The sequence below is a fragment of the Aptenodytes patagonicus genome, chromosome 2, assembly GCF_965638725.1.
Source record: "Aptenodytes patagonicus chromosome 2, bAptPat1.pri.cur, whole genome shotgun sequence".
In the NCBI taxonomy this organism is placed as follows: Eukaryota; Metazoa; Chordata; class Aves; order Sphenisciformes; family Spheniscidae; genus Aptenodytes; species Aptenodytes patagonicus.
This window is the reverse complement of record NC_134950.1, coordinates 38,280,054-38,304,529: the sequence shown is the minus strand read 5'-3', so window position 1 is coordinate 38,304,529 and position 24,476 is coordinate 38,280,054. Positions and strand designations below refer to the sequence as shown.

The following is a 24,476-nucleotide window of genomic DNA, read 5'->3' as shown; positions in this document are numbered from 1 at the left end:
TACGGACCACTGGTCTGTTGATAACATGCCCATTTTCAATATTGGTCTTTTCAGCATAAAACAGATCATAGTACATGGTATTTGGGAATCTGTGAGTTGTCTGCTTTTTCTGTCTTTGCAACCACGAACCTCACTTTTTGCTGCATTCAGCAGTGGACAGTGGGAAAGAATCACTATTTCCTCCTTAAGAACATACATTCCTGTGATGATGAGCAACGGAAGCACACATGTTGTATATCTGAAAGCTGGGCCCAGTTACTTAAAAAAAGAGGGGGAATTAATTTTGAGCAACTGAAAGGACAGGTTTCAGTACTATTTTGACTGGGAAAGATAGTGTAGCCAGTCTGAGGTAGCTGTATTAGTGATGTCTTGTCAAACTGATGAAGGGTCACCTTCTTGCCATTCATGTTCTGGATTGCTACAGAGGAAAGATTGTATTTGTCACTGGTTTTGTACTGCTATCTGTTGCTGCTGTAAGAGAGCGAGGTAAGGTATTAATATGTGATAAGGGACCATATAAAAGTGCTGATGGCAATCCTGCTGGTACTGAGCTAATCTTTCAGAAATTTGAACACCGTGAAAATAGGATTAAACTCATTTCCAAGTCATTGTTAGTACTTTTCTACATGAAAAATTTCCTGGAGAAATTTTGAGAAGAAGCAAGGCTCTTGGGAAACTTCCTCAAGGGATAATATATGTACACAGTGGGGAATCTGGGTGATTTTTAATATGATGCTCTTGTTTCTTAGAGCCCGAAATGAACTAGAGGTTACAGAGGCCCCTTCCATAACCTGATGTCCTAAACTCAAAGCCCGTTCTTCATCTCCAAGGTCCACTTTGTCTTAGTAGTGTTCATCTTTGCAGTGGGAAATGAACTATCATTGATTATACTAAATTTCATACGTTTGCAACAGATCTGCCTTCCTGCAACAGGCTGTAAGACAGTCTGAGGTGTTGCTGATACCCTCATGTGGGGCACCAAACTTCTGTCCCGTTGTCTTTGTCTTGATACTGTAAGGAATCAGAAATTGCTAACTGTAGCAAGTCCTGCCTTAGACCCTTCTGCTAACTTCTGTGCAGTTCCAGTTGTCTGTTACTTAGGTTAGGGACACGAATCAACAAACCATGAGAATTGTTATAACTATGTAGTCCTTAATCCTGTGGGGTCGTGATAACATAACCACTCAAGGGAACAGTTCTTTGTTCTCAGCTTTGCTGCTGTGAGATCAATGCCTTAGCAATAATGATTAGTAATTGACATCCTGTTGTTCTGTATATGTGACTTATTTAGACTTGATCAATGCCCGTAAAGGCAATGGGAAATTTCCCATCATCATTCAATCAAAACTCGATAGGAACTGAAAACACAAACTGACTTATAACATCCAATGATCAGGGAATGAGTGATAACCCAGCCGGTTTATGTGTGATCTGATGGCATTAATCTTCAGATCTGGAGGACATCATGGGCTACAGTAATTTGACAAATGTGTGATGTATTTTGTAGAGAGCATCAGTAAGAGAAAGTTGTGCTTTCCTCTCTCTCAGCTTAAAAATGGAGCCAAAGACCAAAGGACTAAAACAACAACAGCAGCAACATAAGAAACTGCTGGCTGCCATGCTTTCTCAGGACTCCTTTGATTCTGCTCAAAGCACAGCTCCATCTGTAACTGAAGAAGATATTGACAATGAAGATGATGCAATGGAACTGCTGGGTAACTTCAAAAAATTATGTGTATTTGCTGATACTTTTTTTATAGATTAATCTAAAAAGTGTAATACCCAACCAAACATAGATTAGTTTGAATCTGTTCCCTATGTTTGAAGCTAAAGTATCCAGCAGCTGTGTGAAGGTTCATAGGGTTTAACTTGCAACTTTCAGGAGTGAATGTAATGAGGACTGTATATGTATGTGAATAAACTGCTAGCTGCATCAAAATCCCATGAAATATCAAACGCTTCAGGTGCTTAAAGTAATTAATTTGATTTCCTACATAAATCACTTGCAGGTTCTACTTGGAGAATGTATTTATGTACAAGGAGCAGAATCAGCTTCACTGGCTTTCATCTGGTTCTTCTTTTTCTTATCTGTATCACAGTTCTAACTTCAGTGGGTTTTATTTGAAACCTACTAGCTACAAATAGCTTACGCAATGTGAATTTGTAACCTCTCCAGAGGATTTGATTGTAATTTTCCAGTAGACTGTATTGTTAAATTGCACTCTAGAAGGCTCTATGCTCACTGCTTTCTCCCTTTCCTAGAATTACTAGTTGTGAAAGGAGGGAAATTGTTGAAGAAAGTTAATTGACAATCTCTTTTCTGCCGTTTTTAAAAGCTTCAATATAAGATGCTTAAAAGGTAGTCATGGATTTCAATATTTTTTTTCCCCAGTTTTTGCTGTATAGAATCTTATGTGGGATCAAAGCACAGGAAATACACAATCTCAGGATAGCTCAGCATTCTTACATTTATGAATTCTATCACAAATTATTTGTTTCAAGTTGGACCTTAATCTAAAAGTCAGAAAAACACATGGTGCGCTCTCTGTTTCTGTTATATTTCTGTTGCTTCCTTACTACAGTCTTCATAGAATCACAGAATAGTTGGGGTTGGAGGGGACTGCTGGAGATATCTAGTCCAACCCCTTGCTCAAAACAATCAGCTAGAGCAGGTTGCTCTGAACATTGTTCAGTTGGGTTTTAACTTTCTCCAAAGATGGAGGCTCTACGACGTCTCTGGGCAACCTGTTCCAGTGCTTGACCATGCTCATGGTAAAAAATGGTTTTTTGTTATGCTTAAATAATTCTGAATTAATACATACTTTCTTTCTTACAGTAGTTTTAAGTTTGATGCATGCATTTGTTTTTACGGAAAAGAAGGGATAATGACACCTGGGTCACTCAGGTGTCACAGTGGGTCAATTAGTTCTTTGTGTTTGAAGGAAGTCACACTGTTTGTGACTGTGGGCTTGCAGTCTTCATGGAATCAGTTGGTATTTCCAGAACTAATCCATGGATTCCAGTGAAGGCCATAATTAGTCTGTAGCTGCGTTATCTCCTTATTTCCTCCTGCAATTTACAGATCTTTCCAACTTTATCAGTGTGACATAAAAAACAAGCTGAATGGGTGTCTTGTACTGGCATAAACCACAGGACTCCTAAGGTAGTATTCTGTGGCATCTGGAAGGTACAGTAGGTAAGTGTGTGTGTGTGAGAGTGCGTGTGTGATTTTATTGGCCTCATTATGTATCACATACAGAATAGAATCTTTTGTTAACTTCTGTGGAGATAGTGAGGAAAAGATATCCAATAGGTGTGTAGGTCTTTCCTTCTAGACATTTGAATCCCTCAAGGTATCCAGAACCAGAAAGACAGTATAAAGGAAATTTTATTTTCTAGTGTCTTGATGTTTGGGCAGAATATTATCTGTGTACAAACAAATGTTTTGTTTTTTTTAATAAGGACTCGATTGTAAGAATCCATTCTAGTTTTGTGCTGTGCAAAACCTGGAACATTTTTCTATCATGCATTTCATCAAAACTGGCAAAGTTTATGCAGAATCAACTTAAAACTAGGAAAGGTCACAAACAGGACCTCTGGTTCGGGTAGAGCATTATATAAGCGATTCTGAGATTCTGAAGCAAAATCATGGCATATTTGATGAATAGCCATGGTTATAGTGATTATAATATAGCCATGTTACAGTTACTACCCCTGATAGAAAGTTCAGTATGCACATCTTCGTGTTGAAAGTGCTGTGCTTCTGAAAGACTGGCTTTTATTTTAATTCTCATTTTGCAATTTGCTGACAGTATGTGGTTTATATCTGATATAGTGGTTAGGTTACATTCTGCAGAACTGCTCAAAACTTGAGGATATGAGGAAGTGTTACATAGGAAGGGTGTTTTGGTTTTTTTTGAAGGTAACGTAAAGAACTTAAGTTTCTATTGGCAAACATAGGTATTTTTCATTGCTGTATTTTCCAGATCAGTAACTGTATGATACTGGGATTGATTTTTTTTTTTTTTATTATGTACTGCATTAATCCATTAACTGCTTTGATGCTTTTTACACTGCTTATATGCAGTATAACTAATTTCAAATCATGGCTTTCTGCCATCACTGAATTGCAGGGCATTGTTGCATATAGCTACTTGACTTGTTCCCTTTAGAGTTCAGTATTTGTTGCTTCTTCAGCCCTTTCTTAAAAAAATTACAAAACCTCACGCTCCTAAGTCTGGATTCTGGGAAAACAAATTCTACTATTCATAGCAGAAGATTTTACTGCGTTACCCTACTTATAATGCAGGTTCTTGCAGAACACAAACTTCCATCTTTATGTGTGTTCAAGAGAATCTTTTTCAGAGTTTGATTGATTTATTTAGGTATTAAAAGCATGAAACTGACTGTTGGTATATTTTCTTTTAAAAAAAACCCTCCTAGTACTCACATCAGAATTGTCAATGAAGGTTTAGCTAGAATGAAACATTCCAAATAGAAGAAACAATTAAGCTGTTATACTTCTGAAGAATCCATTTCAAAAGAAATATATGTGCAAAGATAAAAAAGAATATTATGGGGCTACATTCTGATTTCACTTATCACTCTTTATGTATAACATAAGATGCATAGGAGGGCTGTTAACACACTGGTAGCTTTCTAAGTGTGTTCAGTTACGCAGGTGGCTGAAATGGATTACTGGCAGATAACATCACAGTGGAAAGGATCTTCCTGACTTTTAAAAGCTGAGAACTGTAACTGTAAAATCACATGTATTTGTAAACGTAAAAGGGTAATGCAATTGAGGTCTGTGACTGAAAATGATATCAAGCAGCTCGTTTTGCATACGTCGTAATGTCAAGCATTGTGTTTTGTAAATCTAATCGGGTGCTGAAGTAGTTTTTTGTGAAACTCTGCAGTCCTTTTGGAATTCCATGACATTTGGGCTTAAGCTGTCTTTCGCATTTGGCTGAAGTCCACTGAGACTTTAAAAATCATGTTATTCCTTCAGTATCTCACTGATGTCCATTGGAGAGGACTGAACTGTATTTTCCCTGAAATTGACGGGAATATTGATTGAACAGTCACTAAAGAATGACTCATTTGGTTTTAAAAAAATCAATTTTTTGATTAAGTGTAAGAATATAATTGTTTAAACGTATTGCTATGCATAAACATACACATGGTAAAAGCATAAGTTTTTTTGTAGCACACTTGAACTTAAATATACATTCTTGAGCTTTTTATAAGGAAGATGAAAAAGAAATTCTGTATTGTTTTACACAATATTGATAAGTAGTCATAATGCTCAATCACCTCTTCTTGTTGTCGTCCAATCTTTATGCATGCTCACAATATTAAAAATGTTACCATATGTTAATACATGCTACACAATAGTTAACTATGAAGCACCACTCCAAAGATGAGTGTACCCAGGAAGCTCACACAGGTGTGGCTGAAGTGAAAAGTGGTGATAACTGAAGTCCATTTCCTGCAGGTATATTGACGCATATGCCAGTCTGTATGATTCTGAAAAGCCTCCATGATTTCAATGCAAATAATCATATATCTGAGCTAAACTTAAGTGTTTGCAGCATCAGGACTTGTAAAACCATCTCTTCTTTTCTTCAGAGCTGGCTTCACAGTGATAGTGGTTTTTTTGCTCAGTGTAGAAATCTTAAGTGAAAGTTCAGTGATTGTCTGCCTCATGTTTATTACGTGTAATTCTTGCTATGCAGTAACAAACCAGAATCTTTAAAGATAGAAATGCTCTTTAAGTAGTAATATATTTTTTAACTATTGCTATCAGGAAATACCTGATTTCTGTTTACTTTAATAACTTTTCTTCTAACCTCTAGAATTTCTTTTTTCCTCAAGAGCTTTCCAAATGTTAATTACTTAATCATTGTAACACCCCTGAAAGATTGGATGGTGATATATTTACATTTTATAACAAGAGGAAATAAACAGAATTTAGTGGAGATTGCCTTTGCCTGTAGGATGAGACAATAACTCGATGTCTGGTAGTCTACCCCTTATATAGTCTATACTGCTCTTCTGATAAGTCTCTGAGTGCTTTAATGAAAGGGTGTCCAATCTGCAGTGCTTTCAGTGCATTTCCTCTGGTTCAACAAACATTCCTGATTTCCCTGTTTCCTAGAGGTCTTTGGCAACATGCAGGAAACAGACTCTAGACCTGATAAATTATTCTAATATTAGCAGCAGGCTGTTCTTTTTTGTTGTATCTCCCAGCTGGACAAAAACTTCTCCTCCATTATGCGACTAGAATACATCATTTCCCAGAAGAGAGGCCACAAGGCCCTGGGAAAGATGGTATGTGAGTTGTACTACATCTTCAGAACAGTTTTCTGGCCTGCAGCCTGTTTTGTTGGGGTTTAAGTAGAATGATTGTGTGGGAGAAAGCTGTGTGAATTGCTCATCATGTCCCCTTTTGCTGACTCTTCTTTTTTGGAAGCTATTGGGAAATCGGCAACATTACCAGTGAGCATCTGCCGTGTAGTGCATGCACAGAAGCTGACACCGCTGGGAGACAGTAGGCCTCTTCTGCATGCAGAGACTGGCTGTACTATACATTGCAAAATTTTCAGTGGCAGATGTAATGCACTGGTGCAAGTGTGTGTTACAGATCTCCATTAGAAGGGCACTCAGACTCCATAAGGTGTGGATTTAAATACCTTTTTGAGGTGGAAAAAGGGGATAGCATAGATAATCTTACATACCTTCAGATGCTGGGAACCCTAACTTGCGCAACATTGGACAGACCTCTAGTCATGGCACGGTACGCTGCACAGATCCTGCCGTGCTAAGGTTCACCAGCATTACAGTCCTTCAAGCTCTTAGAAGTAAATAATTTAGTTTAGTTTTTCTTGTAAGTAAAGAATTTCATTCAGCATTTCTACTGTCAAGCAAAAAGATGTTCACATGACAACATGGTGGTTCACTTTTAAGATAAGACCATGCAGGTGGTGTAATTGCCAAATGCCAAGTGGGAGCTGCCTAAAGTCTTCTCCCTTATGATTAGCAGGCTAACTTTATCCTGCGGCCAAGTGATTTGTGCAGCACAGCATAGCACAGCACAGACCTGTGCCGGCTCAGGTCAATTGTTGCGTGGATCACGAACTCCTCATTGTACGGTGGTCCTCAGGTTTGAATCACCAGCAAGCAGGAAAGTCAGTGTAGCACAGTATTTTCATGCCACTGGAAGAAGATAAGTTTTCTTTCTAGTCAGAGATAGCGATCATTGCTTTAGCCCAAGTCACGGGAAAGTGATAATGGCAGTGTTATTTGTCTCATGTTCTTATCACTGAATGCTGATTCTTTACACTCAATGCAATAATAAACATTGATGTTCTCAGATTCCAAGAAAATATTTAGCAAGGTATGATCCAGCATTATTTTTCTCTTAAAAAAAAAAAAAGTTGTTCATCTTATAGTATGTCTTCAAAAGTCAAGTGAAATGTCTTTGTATGCATGACGACTATCTGCATCACTACTGCCCTCCTAGTGAAATTTCTGAAAGAAGTTACAGTGTAGATAAATACTTAGCTGCAGCTTTTTTGGAAATTGCCATAGATCTACATGCTTCCATTTCTAATGTCGTACAGAGTGGTGGTCATAGCTTTTATGAAGCTATTCGTATGAAGTTTTCTGTTTCCTTCAAATTTCAACAGCTGGAAAGAGGAGGCATGCTCTGTATCTAAAAGAGAAAGAAAAAAAAGCACTGGTTTATTGCTTTTTTTACTTCCATTACCTCCCAAAGTGTGTAAAGCATTTACATACTTTTGTGCTCCTCGATGGTTATTACTGGAACAAAAGAAGGATTGTATTATATAGACCAGGCTTAGCATTGTCGTGGTTTAACCTCAGCCGGCAACTAAGCACCACGCAGCCGCTCGCTCACTCCCCCCACAGTGGGATGGGGGAGAGAATCGGAAGGGTAAAAGTGAGAAAACTCATGGGTTGAGATAAAGGCAGTTTAATAGGTAAAGCAAAAGCCACACACGCAAGCAAAGCAAAACAAGGAATTCATTCACTACTTCCCATCGGCAGGCAGGTGTTCAGCCATCTCCAGGAAAGCAGGGCTCCATCACGCGTAACGGTTACTTGGGAAGACAAACGCCATCACTCCAAACGTCCCCCCCTTCCTCCTTCTTCCCCCAGCTTTATATACTGAGCATGACGTCACATGGTATGGAATATCCCTTTGGCCAGTTTGGGTCAGCTGTCCTGGCTGTGCCCCCTCCCAGCTTCTTGTGCACCTCCAGCCTTCTCAGTCAGTAGAGCATGGGAAGCTGAAAAGTCCTTGACTAGTGTAAGCACTACCTAGCAACAACTAAAACATCGGTGTGTTATCAACATTGTTCTCACCCTAAATCCAAAACACAGCACTGTACCAGCTACTAGGAAGGAAATTAACTCTATCCCTGCCGAAACCAGGACAGTATCCACCCCTTATTCTATACCATCTACGTCATGCTCAAGTCCCATATTTTCCAGTGCAACCTCATTAACCACCCACCCCGCTTTCCATCCTTTGATATAACACACAGATATCATTCCCTTAGTCTATGGACCACCCTTGTGGAATGTCTGTAAAATGTCCAGAAATGTCCATGAAATATCCATTGAGTTCATTTAGTCCGTGACTTTGGGCTCCATCTGTGATGGTGGTCACTCAGGCCAGGAGAGGTGGTGTGTTGCATGGAGGTACTGGGTACCAAAGCCAGCTCAGGTCAGGTCACTGCTGCACTTGCACTGCTTCTTGTAAGGCTTCTCCTCCACTGGTTTGGGTGGTTCCTGTTATAGTAATTTCTATAACATGCAACTCAAATCATGGGTTACAACAATTTAAAGGTATTTCCATTACAATCTCCACCCCTGGTCCCTTTGGGCCAGGTTATAGGGTTTAACATTGCAATGAACTCCTCCCCTTGCTCCTAGCCTGGCTAGCAACAAGGGGTTTCTGCTATAGTAATTCCTATAACATGCAACTCAAATCATGGGTTACAACAATTTAAAGGTGTTTCCATTACAATCTCCACCCCTGGTCCCTTCGGATCAAACCATAGGGTTTAACATTGCAATGAACTCCTCCCCTTGCCCCTGCTCTGGCTTGGACTTATCCACAGACTGCAGTCCCTTAGGGTAGTACCTGCTCCAAGTGGAGCCTTATCTATGAGCCACAGTCTCTCCAGGGGTACACCTGCTGCGGCATAGACTTATCCACAGTCATTTTGAGATGCACCTGTTCCAGCACGGCCTTCTCCATGGGCCACAATGTCTTCAGAGATATACCTGCTCCAGCATGGCCTTACTCGCAGCCACAGTCCCTTCAGAAGTAAACCTGCTGTAGCACAAACATAACTGTGGCCACAGACACTTCGAGATGTACCTGCTCTGGCATAGGCTTATCCACGGCCACAGACGCTTTGGGGTGTCCTGCTCCCGCATGGACTCATCCACAGGTCACAGTCCCTTCGACTCGAGTTCACACTGGAGTTCCAGCCTGTCCAGTACAGCAGCACAGAAACAGCAGCGATGCCCTGGCCATCTGCCAGCCCAGGCACATCGCCATTGCTGTTATCAAAATGTTCCCAGGCACAGTAGAATATGATGATAAGCAGTACAGCAGTACAGCAAGCAGTGAAAGCAAAAAGCAGCCACTAACGAGCATTAGACTCTAATATACTGTAAGGCAAGCAAGCCCCATGGCAAGCACAGGAGCCTGCCACTTAATAGCTAAATAGCTATAACAAGTATAAATTCAATCTAGCACATTCCAATTAAACCTGTTGTTATCTCGAACCCTTCGAGCCCCACGTTGGGCGCCAAAAAGGACTGTCGTGGTTTAACCTCAGCCGGCAACTAAGCACCACGCAGCCGCTCGCTCACTCCCCCCACAGTGGGATGGGGGAGAGAATCGGAAGGGTAAAAGTGAGAAAACTCATGGGTTGAGATAAAGGCAGTTTAATAGGTAAAGCAAAAGCCACACACGCAAGCAAAGCAAAACAAGGAATTCATTCACTACTTCCCATCGGCAGGCAGGTGTTCAGCCATCTCCAGGAAAGCAGGGCTCCATCACGCGTAACGGTTACTTGGGAAGACAAACGCCATCACTCCAAACGTCCCCCCCTTCCTCCTTCTTCCCCCAGCTTTATATACTGAGCATGACGTCACATGGTATGGAATATCCCTTTGGCCAGTTTGGGTCAGCTGTCCTGGCTGTGCCCCCTCCCAGCTTCTTGTGCACCTCCAGCCTTCTCAGTCAGTAGAGCATGGGAAGCTGAAAAGTCCTTGACTAGTGTAAGCACTACCTAGCAACAACTAAAACATCGGTGTGTTATCAACATTGTTCTCACCCTAAATCCAAAACACAGCACTGTACCAGCTACTAGGAAGGAAATTAACTCTATCCCTGCCGAAACCAGGACAAGCATATAAACGGTCATCATGTTACTGTTCTGTGAATGATATGGCTAGTATGAATGAAATATCTTAAGCTTTACTTTTGTGAGATGTAATTGACTTTCTAAGTGATAGGTATTTGACATTCAGTGGCTTTTTCTTTAGTCTGATGTGGAAGATATAGTTCATCCCAATTTGAATAGACCTATATGATTATAGGAAAAATACCAATAAATGCAATTTACTGTTATCACAATTTCTAAAAGGTCTGATATTCAGTCTTCCACTTATCTTCCATTTATCTTCAATCTTCTTCTATCTGTATGGTATACAATTTCTGATAATCTTGATTACCAGGTACTTTGAAACTCCTGAAAGATTTAGAATTTGGATACACAATGAACAGTTGAAGGCGAAAGTTCCAAAAGATGTTTTTTCCCTCTTTGGGTTGACCCCAGCAAGCAGCTAGGTACCACGGAGCCCCTCACTCATTCACTGCCCCACAGTGGTGGGCAGGAGAGAATAGGAAGAGCAAAAGCAAGAAAACTCATGGGTTGAGATAAAGATAGTTTAATAACTGAAAGGAAGAGGAAGAAGAAAGAAAGGAAAAAAAAGAACGAAAGAAACCCCCAAAACCTAGAACAAGTGATGCCAAAGCAATCATTTATCACCTCCCACAAGCAGACCAATGCCTAGCCAGTCCCCAAGCAAGAGCTACTTTGGAAAAAAACACACCCCAGTTTTTGCTGCTGCTGATGACATTACATGGCCTGGAATATCCCTTTGGTCAATTCAGGTCAGCTGTCCCAGCTGTCTCCCCTCCCAGCCTCTTGCCCACCCACTGTGGGGCAGAGTGAGAAACAGAGAAAGCCTTGACTCTGTGCAAGCGCCATTCAGCAATAGCTAAAAGATCGGTGTGTTATCAACACTGTTTTAGTCACAAATCTAAAACACAGCAGCATGTGGGCTGCTATGAAGAAAATTAACTCCATCCCAGCCAGACCCAGGACATCCCTTAAAGATATTTTTTTCCAAGTCAGTACTGTCTTTTTGAAGACTGAGAAGTTGTATTGACATGATGGAAGGTTTCCTCTACTCTCTCTGGCATCTCCAGAGACATAGTTTTCATTTCTTTTAGATAAAGGCTCCTTTATCTCTCCTCCTAAGACAGGTTGATCGGTGTACAGTTAGATCTCTTGCAGCTGTTCCCCAATTTTATATAGCCTTTCACTTACAGCTGATTATGTTCTCCCCATGGGTGTTTTAGACCATAATTGTGGACTCTAGAATGTCTTTCACATTTGCCCTGTGTCTCTTGTGTTCTTTGCTTCTTAATTAGTCTTTGTTGTGCAGAAAGGCCTTAACATAGCACTGAGAAGTGACCATAGTTGTCACAGATGGTACAGTTTGTAAGTGATGGTATCTGACTGGGATTCTTATGCTACTGCATAAGTGTACCGTAAGTGGTAAAGACTGTAAAACCTGTAGAGCTCAATAGTGAGCATTATGGTTACTGTTCAGACAACTGTTGGACTTCTATCGACTTACATAAAGAAACATTCTTTCCTTCCAGAGGTTGTATTTGCAGTAACTTCTCTTTTCTCTCACTCTTCCCTTTTAACACATATATTCTGTTATTTCTTTACTGTAGTTGGTTCTGTGGAGTTTACATGGAGAGATCCATGTGCAGGATCTGATCTTAAGAATGTGTAATAAATATTGAAGCCTAATGGAAAGCATAGGGGAAAAAGATCAACAAAGAAACCACCAAGGTTGTGAAAAGGAGTTTCTCTTTTAAAAATGGGCAATTATGGGTAACTTGTATTTTTATCTTCAGGCTACAGTGATTACCTTGCTCTAACTCTAGTAAGTCTCATTAAATCTTTACCTTTTTTGCTTGAGCTTTTTTTTTCATATATTCATACAATGTATGAATTGTCATGCTGTGCCTCAAACAATTAATAAAGTAAATGCAGATCATTTTTATGCAAATGTAATACACAAATAATGACAGGATTGGTAAATCAGTTGGAGTAATTATTTTTACAAAACAGTTAAGGTGAGGAATAACCTCGAAGTGTTTTTTTATTTTTTTTATGGCATTTCACTGAAATTTTAACTACAATGTTATTGCAGATACTGTCGACAGTATTTTTTTACCAGATTCCTTGATCTGCAGGGCTATTGTCTAGAGAGAAGCCATAAACTTGAAATCTACTACTAATTTTGAAGCAACGTTTTCGTGCATTATACTTGTCACTGAACACCTATGTAAAAGTTTAACAAATACCATATTCCGCATTTTTTTCTTTCTGCCGATATATAAAGTCACTGAAGCAAGAGAGATGCGCAGGTCTGTTTTATGTCATTCATGGAGTTCATTGATTTCAGTTCATCTTGCGGTCATATGCTAAAAGACAACAACATCAGTGAGAATCTTTTAGTTGATCTGAGTTTAAGCAAAGCTCTAAATGGTTATTCAAAGAACAGGGATTTTGTGTTTAAAGTCTTAAAATAATGGAATCCTGCTCTTGAATTTTACTACAGGTGTTTGATGTTTACATAGAATTTTTAGACTGACAATAACTTCCAGTAAGCTTAGTAAGTTCTATAGTTTGGTTAAGAGGGTGTTTGTAAGGTTAGAATTATGAATTGATTTAGTCACTGCAATACTTGTGTAGTTATTTCTGGTTTGATAAGCATAAAATGGGTTGAAACTGAAGTTGATTGTGCTTCATGTTGCTAAAGGGAAAATGGAGAGAGAAAATCAATTATAGTTAGAGATACTAGATTCTCTTGAGTTGAAATGAGTTACATGAGCTAATAAAAAGCTTCAAAAGAATGATTCATTTTCAAGAAATAGATGTGTACTGAATATCATGATGTGCAGGAGCCTAAAATGTCATTTAGTTACAGATCACTCAAGGAACCAAAGCTTATTTTAAGCCGATACCTAAAGAGCAGAGCCGGGACACCGTGTAATCCTAGTCGCCTGACTGTCCAGATCAGAGACCTAAATGTCTGTACTAACATAGCCTTTTTATGGCCTGTATGCCTGGGATTTCTTCTAAAGGAAGGCAAGGTGACACAGCACCATGGTATATATCACTCGTTACCATGTGATATTGATCCCAATATCATGGGATCAGACTGGTACTCTTCTACACTTGTAAATTCTTGCAGTTTTGATGTCTAATGGCTGTGGAGACACAGAGGTCCCCTTAGAGAAGCTATAGGAAGAAGCTTCCTCCCACGCCAACACCATTTATAAGCAAGACAAGAAAGCGATTGTCACAGCCAACTCTGTTCCCCGATCTTATTTCTCTGCCCACCTCCGGATGTGCCAAGCACATCAGATGTCGGGCAAATAGTGAAGAGCTGTGGTTGAGTCAGGTGGCATATTTTAGATAACATTTTAAGCTATGGAGTTTAAGGAAGTATCTTTTCTTGAGTTCAGCATAGTTGTTTTGTGGAATGCATTGCCACAGAAAATTGTGGAGGCTACAAGTGTAAATACACAAAACTAGATAAATTCACAGAAGATAGATCAATACCACCACTCTACTAAATATGTTGGTACTGGTACATTCTCTGTCACAGTCCCAAATTTGGAAATTGCAGGTGACTGAGAGGATCTTTACTTACTGTCTATATGCTGCTGGCTATTTTGAGTCAGGACACTATGCTAGCTGCTCCTCAGGTCTGATCCAACACCAATACTTCATGTACCTTGGTGTCTCCCATCATTTGAAGTGGTACAATCTGAACCTGTATATTTGAGGACTGTATGCTGTATAATTCTGATCCTTTCTTGAAATTTTAGTGGCTGAAAATGGCCAAGGTTTTTCAATAAATATTCATTATTTTTACAGAATAGAAGAGCTGGGATAGGAAAAATGATAGGTCTAATAGGTGTTTATTTGCATATGTGAGAAGGGCAAGGTAAGGACTTCAACATCCCTCATCTTCTACATTCCTAGCAATTGTCTTTAGCATCACATATCCTGCTTTGCTGTATGCTTTGTGGCTCTTTGAATAAGACCAGACATTCCATAGCGTATTCTGTTATTTTTTCCAAATAAAAGCGTATTTTATTGGGAAAATATCAGATGAGATCTGTACTAGTGAACTACCTCAGTCAGACAAAATGTTTGGTAGTAGGTAGAAAGCTCACATGTTCCTTATATGTAGAAGGTAAACATTTGCTTTACTGTGTTGAATCAGGGCCTAAATGAACAAGCATTGCTATAGTAGGTTACTGGAGTTAGAACAATAGGTTACTAGAGCTAGGGTGAACAAGGTACAACTGATTACTGATTTTTCCTTTATAAGAATCATGGGGCTTCAGTTCAAACTGTCTAGACAAGTTCAAAACAAATAAAAGGACATACATTTTCATGTACTGCACAGTTAATCTGTGGACTTATTTGCTAATAGTGTTGTGGATGCCAGAAATTTACACATGCTGAAAATGAGCTGGACAGGTTAATGGAAGAAAAATACATCAAGGGCTGCAAGATATAGAAAATACCTCTGCTTCAGAAAGTCCCTGGCTGTGAATCAGCTGGGGCTGAGGGATTATGCTAGTAAAGTATCGTTACGTACTTGCCCTGTTCTTTTACTCATCCCTAGGAATGGGATATCCCTAGGATGCTGGATAAATGGATGTCCAAGCTGCTTCGTACTTTTTAAGGACACTTAGGTTAGTTTAGACATACTACTGGGAAATCCTTCAGTGGCAATATATAAAGAAATCCAGCAATGGATATAATTTCTTTCATGCCTAGACCTGTTTTTAGTGATGCCACTGACTCTCCAGTATTAGTAATCTGCAGTAACCTCTGCATATACTTATTCTTTAGTTTACACTGAAGCTCAAAATATGAATGTCGGAGTTCAGAAGCTGGCTGGGGAGATTTGGCCCACTTGATTGACTAGTCTGTGTGCTAAACTGCTGCCAGTTCCTGAGCAATCTCATTCTCTTTTTGGAGCGTGCAGGGAAAGGAAGCATGAAAGAAAGAGACAGTTACAACTGTCAAGCTCGTACTTTGGTAAGAAATGACAGGATTTCTTCACTTGGAGATTCAGAAGGCAGCAGTGGAACTGCGTGAGCTCTGGTGAGGCTTCCTTGCTACTCAGTTGTACACAAGTCTGAAATCACTGTCTTTGTGGTGGGAGAATAGGATTGATGCAGAGTTATCAGGACAATTTAGGGAGGTGGCAGCAGATCGAGAGGTAGTATGATTACCTGATTTCAGGGATCATAAACCCTTACTGCTAGTGTTTGACCTGCTTCAGTGAATTCCTCAGCTTTGGGGCTTTTTTCAGCTACTGAGGAGAGAGATCGTTCATCAGAGTAGTAGATAGGGAGAGGGCTTATTCAAAGAGACATTTGTGAATTTAATTCATATTGGGAGGCGAGGATGTGAAGGCAAAAAATTATATCTGAACATAGCAGATCTTAAAGTTATTTTTCATGTTAATATGTGGCTGATTAGTGTCATGTTTTTCTGAATTGCTAGAGCATCCTTTCCTTTGAATAAATTGTCCTTTATTTTATGTACAGATAAGTTGCTCACAAGAAGATAATTACTGCCAGTAAGGGCACTCAGGGAAGTATAAATTTAGCAGGGTTTTGGTGGGTGGCAGTAGAGATTTATTTATATATTTAAATAAATAATATAATTAGTATAAATATTATAAATAAAATAATAACTATAAATTAAAATATAATAAATAAAATATATTTATTGCAAGAGAAATTCCTAGGTATTACACCCCAACTCGTGGTGCTGTTTATAATATCTGACAGAATATGATGTATATACAACACAAAGTAAGAATTGAAGCAAAATGAACCAAGACAAAACTATGAATGAAATGCTTCAAAATGTGGTTTTCTGTCTGTCTTTCTAAACTGGAATTTCTTGTTGAGATGAAGGTGTTGGAAATCCCTGTAGAAAAACTGGTTCTATTGTCATGCGCTGCACAACACCAGAGCACCTTTTCCAAAAATTCATATTATGTTTTTCTGATACATTCATTACTTGGTGAAGCCTTTCCAATTGCTGAAACTGTAATTGAATGCTACTTACAGAAAATAGGTTTTTATTTACATTTCATAATGCATATAGATGTTTTAGGTTCTGGTACAGTTAGTGGAAAGGGTATGAAATTTCTAAAGTAAAATATTTGTTGAATTTGATGCACCCATAACTAAGGCAGTAGCGTTGTAAAGATAGAATATTTTGAACATCTTACCTTCTTATGGTATTTGCTTCATTTTTCTGTTTTATTTGGTTTTGATAATTGAGTTTGGCACTATAAATGCATTTGAGACATAGGTTATTTGTGTTTTATTCCTAACTAATATATTAAAGTGAGTTTTAATTACTGCTTTTTTTGATGTTAAGTGATATTAGTGCCTTTATTAAGAGTTAGACGTGAAACTTCTATTTAGCCTGTCCCCTCCCCAAGACTGATGATGTATGCCATGTAAAATGATCATCAGAATGCATTCATAATCAAAATATATTATTTTTGTTACATTCATAATCTTATAAACTTAATTTTACATGACTTAGTGAAATTGTATTGGCACTTGTCAAGACAGGAGCTTATTTCCTTCTCATGTGGAGCACTATGGCTCTTTCAGCAGGGTTTTGGGAGAAACTAATAACTCTTCAGTATTAGACTGAGTGCTGAAGCTACTCCTTCCTCTGCCATTAAAGTAAAATAGGGAGGAGAAGGTATACTAATGTTATATGTTAATGTAGATAAATATCACTTATATGAGAACTTCACTTAAGTTACCACATGTGAATAGCTTCTGGAAGGGAACAAAGAGTATTTTGAGAAATCATATCCTGAAGTTGTCACAGAACTTGAGAATCACAGAACTGTGTCCTAGTCTCAAAGACAGAGTCAGCTTTTAGGCCATGAACCATGAAAAGGCTCAATCTGCTTGAATCTCTTACTTAAAAAGTCTTGTGAAAACTAAATGTGTGTGGTTGAAATACATAACTGTACTCAAAATAGTGTAAGGCACAAGCAGGTCAGAAGACTCAGTGGCAGCAGAAATAGTCACTTTTTCATACTTTGCTTTAACTGTTTTCTGCATCTTTCTCTCTCTCTGTGTCTCAGTAGATCAGTTAAATTTGTTTCTATTTCAGGTGGGGTATTTAATGGAGTTGATCCCAAGTCTGATAGTGCTAGAATGGGGCCGTGGGCTAGGATTTTATGCATGCCATCACAGTCATGAGAAACCAGGTATCTAATACATTGCTGTCCTCTCACTCTCCTTCACACAACCAACTGTCTTTTGATGTGGAACATAGCATTTGATCACTAAGTACTAGGTACAATTTGGGGGACTTCGTATGGAGTAGTCACATGTAGTGTGCCTTCAAATGATAAGTATTTCTCTTACTGTTTGAAGTTAGGTAATGCCTTTTCTATATTTACTGTTTCGGTTATACTCTTAAGGTATCTCTTTACCCCTAAATCACTCACGAGTTCATTCTCACGTTAATTATTCCTGCTCTGCCAATCGGATGGGAAAATGACACAGAGTTAAATTAAAATTTATTCCCTGAGGGCTGATTCCCTGTCTCTCTTCCCTAAGAAAATGGACCGAATATTTTTGGCTTTTCTCTGGGCAGGAAAGGGATTGCTTCTTGCTCATTCCAGCAGTCTGTACATTTTGATTCCAGGATTTCCCACCTCATCTACCCCACCTTCTTTTAGTTAAAGGTAAGGTGATCTAAAAGTTGTGTGGATACTACTCCATTATCCTTTTGGTGGGTTTTTCCATTGTTAAAAGGCAATGCTTTGTGTCATTCAAATTAACTTGGCCTCTGTTTGCAGAGTAGTTGTTTGTCATGTGGCATGATAACACAGCACCTGATGTTATATTTTCCAAGATTTATAGGCAGCAAATCATATGACTTGGTAATATAACTACTATCAAAACCAGTACCAAAATCAGTGCACAATATATATTAGTGGATTGCCAGGGGGAAAAAACCAAACCTAAACCCGTATCTATACAACCAGTTACTAAAAGCCAACTCTTAATTTTGGCTTGTAAGATTAGCATGTGCTAAGACTTGCTATCCAGTTTAGCAATTGGTATGATTTAATTCACAATTGTCACTACAGTTTATTGACACAGAACTAATAGAGGGAACATTCAAAACATATAGATTCTCTGACAAGTTTCTGAAAGGCAGAAGATGAGTAGAGAATGCTGAATGTCAGTTCATTACTTTGGAAATCAGGTTGACATCTGTATGTCACAGTGGACACTACCAATGTTATTAACTCCAGAAGACTGATCACTTAGTTGTTAATATGTAATTAATTATTTGGGTTTAGATTCAGAGATTTGCAATGTGGATTTGTAAGTATGAGAAGAGACTGAGAATTATGTGGATAATTTTATTGAGAGGAAGTAACTGGATCATAAGGCCTTTGCTCAGACTGTAAAACTCTGCCATTTTTTAGCATGAGTCCTAGCACAATGAAATTGGAGTTGACAAGTACTGTAACAGCACAAGGGAGTAATATTAGAGCTTCAGTAACACATTCTTCTGCAGAAGCGTGGATATTTCAGAATAACTAGTATTCCCAGTAGAAACTACAATGAACTAGTACTTAAAACTTTTGATATCTCATGTAAGCATAATATTGCCTGAGGCTAAAATAATGAAATTAGAGGAAGTATCCATGATTTAGAGAAGAAGTGATAGTATAGTTAGGAGAATGAACAGAAAAACAGAGCCTTACCTTGCTTTTTCCTCTAGGCTGTAAAAAACCAACCAACCAAACAAGCAAAAACCAAAACCCACAACAAACCACGGCAAAACCTCACGAACAGAAATGTGAAACCTCATGAACGCTCAGAAGAAAATATATTTTTATGCCACATTTTAGAAGTTGATATGCTGAAGTAATTAATATTAAAACTGTACCAATAGAAAGTTAATATAAAACTACCTAGACAAGTAATTATGGCCCATTACAGTTGTTGCCCTCTTCTGAGCCCTTAAATGTGGACTGAAATGGTGAAATTATCTAAATAAGTGGTAGTGAATGGCTTCCAATTTTTCCTTTCGCTTCAGAACAAATAACTTCAAAAAAAAATGGTAGCAGGTTTTAAAGGTTAATAAGTAGTTTAGTAGCTGTGAGGGCAATAACAGGAAGTTAAAATGAGGAGGTGAAATGCTGTGAGTAAAAGTTAGTAGAACTAATAAGTTTGACGCATTTAGCTCTGAAAACACATCTAACTGACAGTTTTGGGGAGGAATAGGAGAATGACAAGATAGATGGAAAAGTCAGTCCTCTGAGCACAAAGTTGAAGGCATCCCAGACTCTGTGATAGAAACATATTTGGCTAGAAGAAGCAAACACTTCTTACAGGTTAGGTGAAAGTGTAGTATTAACACCTGGGATCTAGATAGAACAATCCTAATGGAGAATTCAAAAAAATCAGTGAATAGGCAATTAGAGAGCATATGGACTTATTTAGGCACAACTGGAAACTGTCTGGCAGAATATGAGGTGATAAAATATGGGTGTATTCAGTGCAAAGAAGCATCACAAAATTACATGTGCAGGGAGATGGAATCTCTACAGACAATCAGCAACATCCTCATGTCTCAAAATCCTTGAAGTAGACTGTGGATAGTCCACTTAACCATGATACAGGCGACAAGGCAATGTTATTTAAAATGCAGTGAATATAATAATTTTTAAAAAGAGATGTTGTTGTGACCCATACAAAGCAGTCCTGGTTATTGAACAAGTGAGAGAGGATGTCTTACAGTAGTATCTTACAGGCAGATGTCTTACAGACAGATGCACAGTCATACTGCTCACTGCTGCAGTCTGCAGAGTAAGTACAGCATTGACATCTCGGGAAGTGAGGAGAGGAAGATACAGAACTAGAAAAGACTAGTGCTAGGAAAGGCGTGTGGGAGCCTGAGAGCCAGAAACACCTTGTCCCTTTCGACTGCTGCACAGCCTAGTCAGGATACTTTGGAGCCTCTACCTCAGTTTAAATTTTCTGTTTCATATTCTTCAAAATTCATTAACGTTGTTGTAATATTGCTGGGACTTATAATTATTTATTTTGATTAAAAAGAAATGGAAGCAGCATGTTTGGATCAGGGTTTTGCAAACATGTACATTTTTGTTCAAATTTGATGAGATTAATATTGTTTAAGAAAAGAAATAATCCAAAGGCAAAAGAAACTTCTGATGGATAAGTAATATTTTCCTTTAAATCAATGATGAACAAGCTACCTGAACAGGGGACAATAATGAAATCTTCTATTTCTGTATTGATCAAACCTAAAGATTTTTGCTTGTTTTGTACTGATCTCTTACAAAAACAGGTTCCCATTAATTTTATACAGTACAGTGAATTCAGTGGGAGCTTGTTTGAAGGTTTGTCTTTGGATGCAAAGTTATCTCATAACTTGAGTATCACCTTAGCACAAGTATTTGGACATACACAAAATTCATTGCTCAAAAAGTCATGGTTTTCTCTCAAAATGATTGGTATAGGCTTAATCTTCTGCAGTACTCTTCAGTACTGTCTCAGGCTAATGCCATTGCTGCCTGTGACACCCTTGAGTGGTTTATTTCCAGTTCCAAAGAGAGTTTCCTGTAATACACTGTAATAATAGGAAGAATGACTTGGCTTATGCATCACTGAGAGCCCTGAGATGTGACCTCAGATACTTTCTGTGCACAGAGATGAACATAATTCCAGAGTGGACTGATAGGTTCCTGAGTTAGGGGTAGCTGCTTTTGGCATACTGGTTCCAGGTGCTACTGTACACTTGCAACTCATTCTGTTTCTCATTGGTGCTGCAATGATATCTTTATCCTGCACCAAATATTTCATACTCTGAAGACATTATAATTGGGATACTGTGATGGCTGTTTACCCTGAAATTCCAATGATATCAGCAGGAATTATGTTCAGGTGAGACCTCTGTCTGATTTTATATGAATGCATTGTTAAAAGCCATGCAAAACTATTTACTGTGAATAGCGCTGTGAACAAACTTAGGCTTTGACCCTGCAAACAGCCTCACTAAAACAAAGAGACTGTTTCTTAGTGCATTAATGCTCCTATACATTGTATGGACTATTATGTCCATTTGCAATAGGATTGGACCCTACAGGTTCAGCCTGTCATTCTTGCGTTCTCTGTTTCGTTCTGAGTTTGCAACGGTTTTCAGCTTATTTTAGAATAACCAGCCAACATAATAAATGTGAATTGCTAGTTCTAATTAATTTACCAAAAGATTGACTTAAATAGGCAGCTAAAAGAAAGAGCTGAATTATTTACAGATTATTTTTCATAAACCTGTCTCATGTATTTTATAGTAAAAACGGACACAAATGTGAATGTTTGGGATAAAGAAGAAAATGCTTCTCCAGTTTACAGATCTAATTCCACCGGCTATTGGATGACTAGAAAATACGAATGTCTAGGAAAGGAATTAAATACGGCGATTAATGATTACGGCTTCTACGAAATAGTCTCCGAATAGTGAAGCCTGTGTTGTCAAAAGGAAGCTGTGCCCACCAGGGGGTGCTGGCGTTTTTCTTTATAGGTTGATTAATCTAAATGTAGATTAGATTTAATCTATTTAAAAGGCGAACAAAGTGCTTAACGTTGCAGGAAAAAAATACCATGTGTACAAGACAACGGGAAAAATTGGTATATTGTAAACCTGTGGTATTTTTCTTTTCAAAGGTTATGAAAATAAAATAGGTGCTTTATTCCAGTAAGAGATGTATGCAAATTCACACTGAAGACTGCATGTGACTGCAAGAACTGATAAGCAATTTTTAACTAATGTTCTGTAGCTCACTGTTGTAAGCTCTGACAAAATCTTTTTTGTTACTTTTGCAATGAACATGAATTTTGAACCTGTGATTGTAGATACATGTACATCATTTAAAAGAATCATGCAGAAAAAATGAGAAACGGATTTATTTTTTTCTCTTTGAATTAAAATGTAACATTTTCATATGAGGAAGCAAACTTCTTATTCTTCTGTATAATCAAGAAATGCTGTAATGTGCAGCAAAAAATTAGTTTTTACAAACCTCCATTATAGCCTGTATTTTAGTGGCTATCTTTGAAACTGCCCAGATTTGTCCATTTTAACAAAATGTGTTTCTTTTTGCCAGATTTTCCAAGTCTAGGTCAGTGATCCTGTAAGCCTGTCGCATGACTCATCTAATCGTACTAATTGTGAATATCTGGCTTATGTCATCTTGATTAATGTTGAAGCAAGTGAACACACAGAGCAATGCTTGTCAAAATGTGGCAGAATCATATCAACAATTGTTGCTCATAAACACTGCTGCTGCCCGCTTATATTTGTAATTTATCCCAAATTTTGTAAACCTGCTGGCAAAGCAGTTGTTTAAGCATAGAGAAGGGAATAAATACACAGGGAACAGAAGAAGTACTGATAGTCAGCTACAGATGATGAGTTTAAATTTTTGCAAGAATGAACTTTGTTGTTGTTGCGATGCATTTGAACTTAATTTTATAGCATTTGTAATTAACCTAACATGTAGTTAATGATAGACTAACCAATTGTGACATCTAGATAGTGCTGGAAAATGATTTACAGACCAAAATCCTGACATAGTATATGATGTAACGTGCTTAATCGAACATATATTAATATGTAGTACAAAACTACAGTTAATTGTATCAGAATAAATGAACTAATTTGGGTGGGACAAAGGAGATATGAAACACAAAGTAGTAATCAAAATGGTCATCTTTGATTCATCCTTCTACCACAAAATGTATTGAATTCATCCCTGTTTAACTACAGTGATTATGGTATCCTTTTCCTGGGTATGAAATTGATATTATTTCTATAACATGTTTATCACAGAATAAGGTTTAAAAATAGTTTCTATGTAGAGACCAGAAAAATAAACTCTTTGAAAGAAAATGTAAATGTATAGAAATTTAAAAATTGGTTCAGTATCTCCAACTTCAGCTGTTTAGAATTTTAACCAATCTGATACTCTCTCATGAAAAGAAAATGTTTTTTGTTGGTAACAGAATTTCTGCTCAGTTGGTGTGTTAAAAAGACATACTGCATTGGAGTAATGGCGCAGATAGATTTTTAATTATTTTTTTTAAAATTTTGATTAAAAGTAGTGACGTACATGCAATTTTTGCGATTAACTTATGAAGTGTATGTTGATCACTGTAAAAACTAAGAAGTTAGTGATACAGCTGCTAACAAACCTCTCCTACTAAGCTGATTATGTAATTTGTTTTCTTCTAAGATGTTGTAGGTCGAATGAGTTTAAAGGGCTTCCTTCTCTTCAGCAAAGCAAATTTTTCATTGTGTATGTATTGCTTCCTCTTTTCAGACTGTACTTCATACTTTTAGTTTGTAGCGCACCTGGTCCTTTGTTAGAATCATGTGGAAAAATTGAATTTTAAATGGTTCTAATCTTGCCACTATTTTTCTGGCGAGTTGTTTAAGGTGTGACTATTTTAGCTTCTAGATTTTTTTGTTGTTTGATTTGTCTATACAAAAGCCTATCTCAAATAATTGGCTGAGTTAGTTAAGTCTGTTGAAAGAAGGTGGTGTTCAGAGAACTCGTGGTTTAAATGGAAAAAAAAAAAATCTAATGCTTCCCTTTATCTTATAAGGGAAAAAATAGTTTGTTTTGCAAATTATTTTGTAAAAGGAAATGTAGCATTGAGATATAATCATCTGTTTTTTAAGGGGATCTTTCTACAAAATATTAGTAGAAGCTTTTGACCTATGAATATGAAAGGCTCAGCAGTCTGTAATGTAAAAGCCACTGCTGATAGTTTTTTGTTGGGTTTTGTGTGTGTGTGTGTGTGTGTGTGTGTGTGATCACTTCCTCATAGATTAGAGGAAAGAACAAGTTAATACTATTCAAAAGATGCTTTTAAGTAATATCTGTTTCTAGAGCACAGACATTGCCCATCTTCCCTTCAGTGAGATCATATGTAATAAGAT

The 24,476-nt window shown here is 38.0% G+C and overlaps 1 protein-coding gene across 5 annotated transcripts in view; it reads left to right on the top strand.

The window, feature by feature from the left end:
* The window catches only part of C2H8orf34 (chromosome 2 C8orf34 homolog), a 175,058-nt gene that overhangs the window by 67,433 nt on the left and 83,149 nt on the right, over positions 1 to 24,476 (top strand). For 4 of the 5 annotated variants that reach the window (XM_076329589.1, XM_076329588.1, XM_076329592.1 and 1 more), the window contains one exon: positions 1,549 to 1,715. The exons of the other annotated variant lie outside the window; for it this stretch is intronic. In XM_076329589.1, the coding sequence (XP_076185704.1) occupies positions 1,549 to 1,715 (167 nt within the window). The remainder of the gene's footprint in view (positions 1 to 1,548; positions 1,716 to 24,476) is intronic. 5 annotated transcript variants of the gene reach the window in all.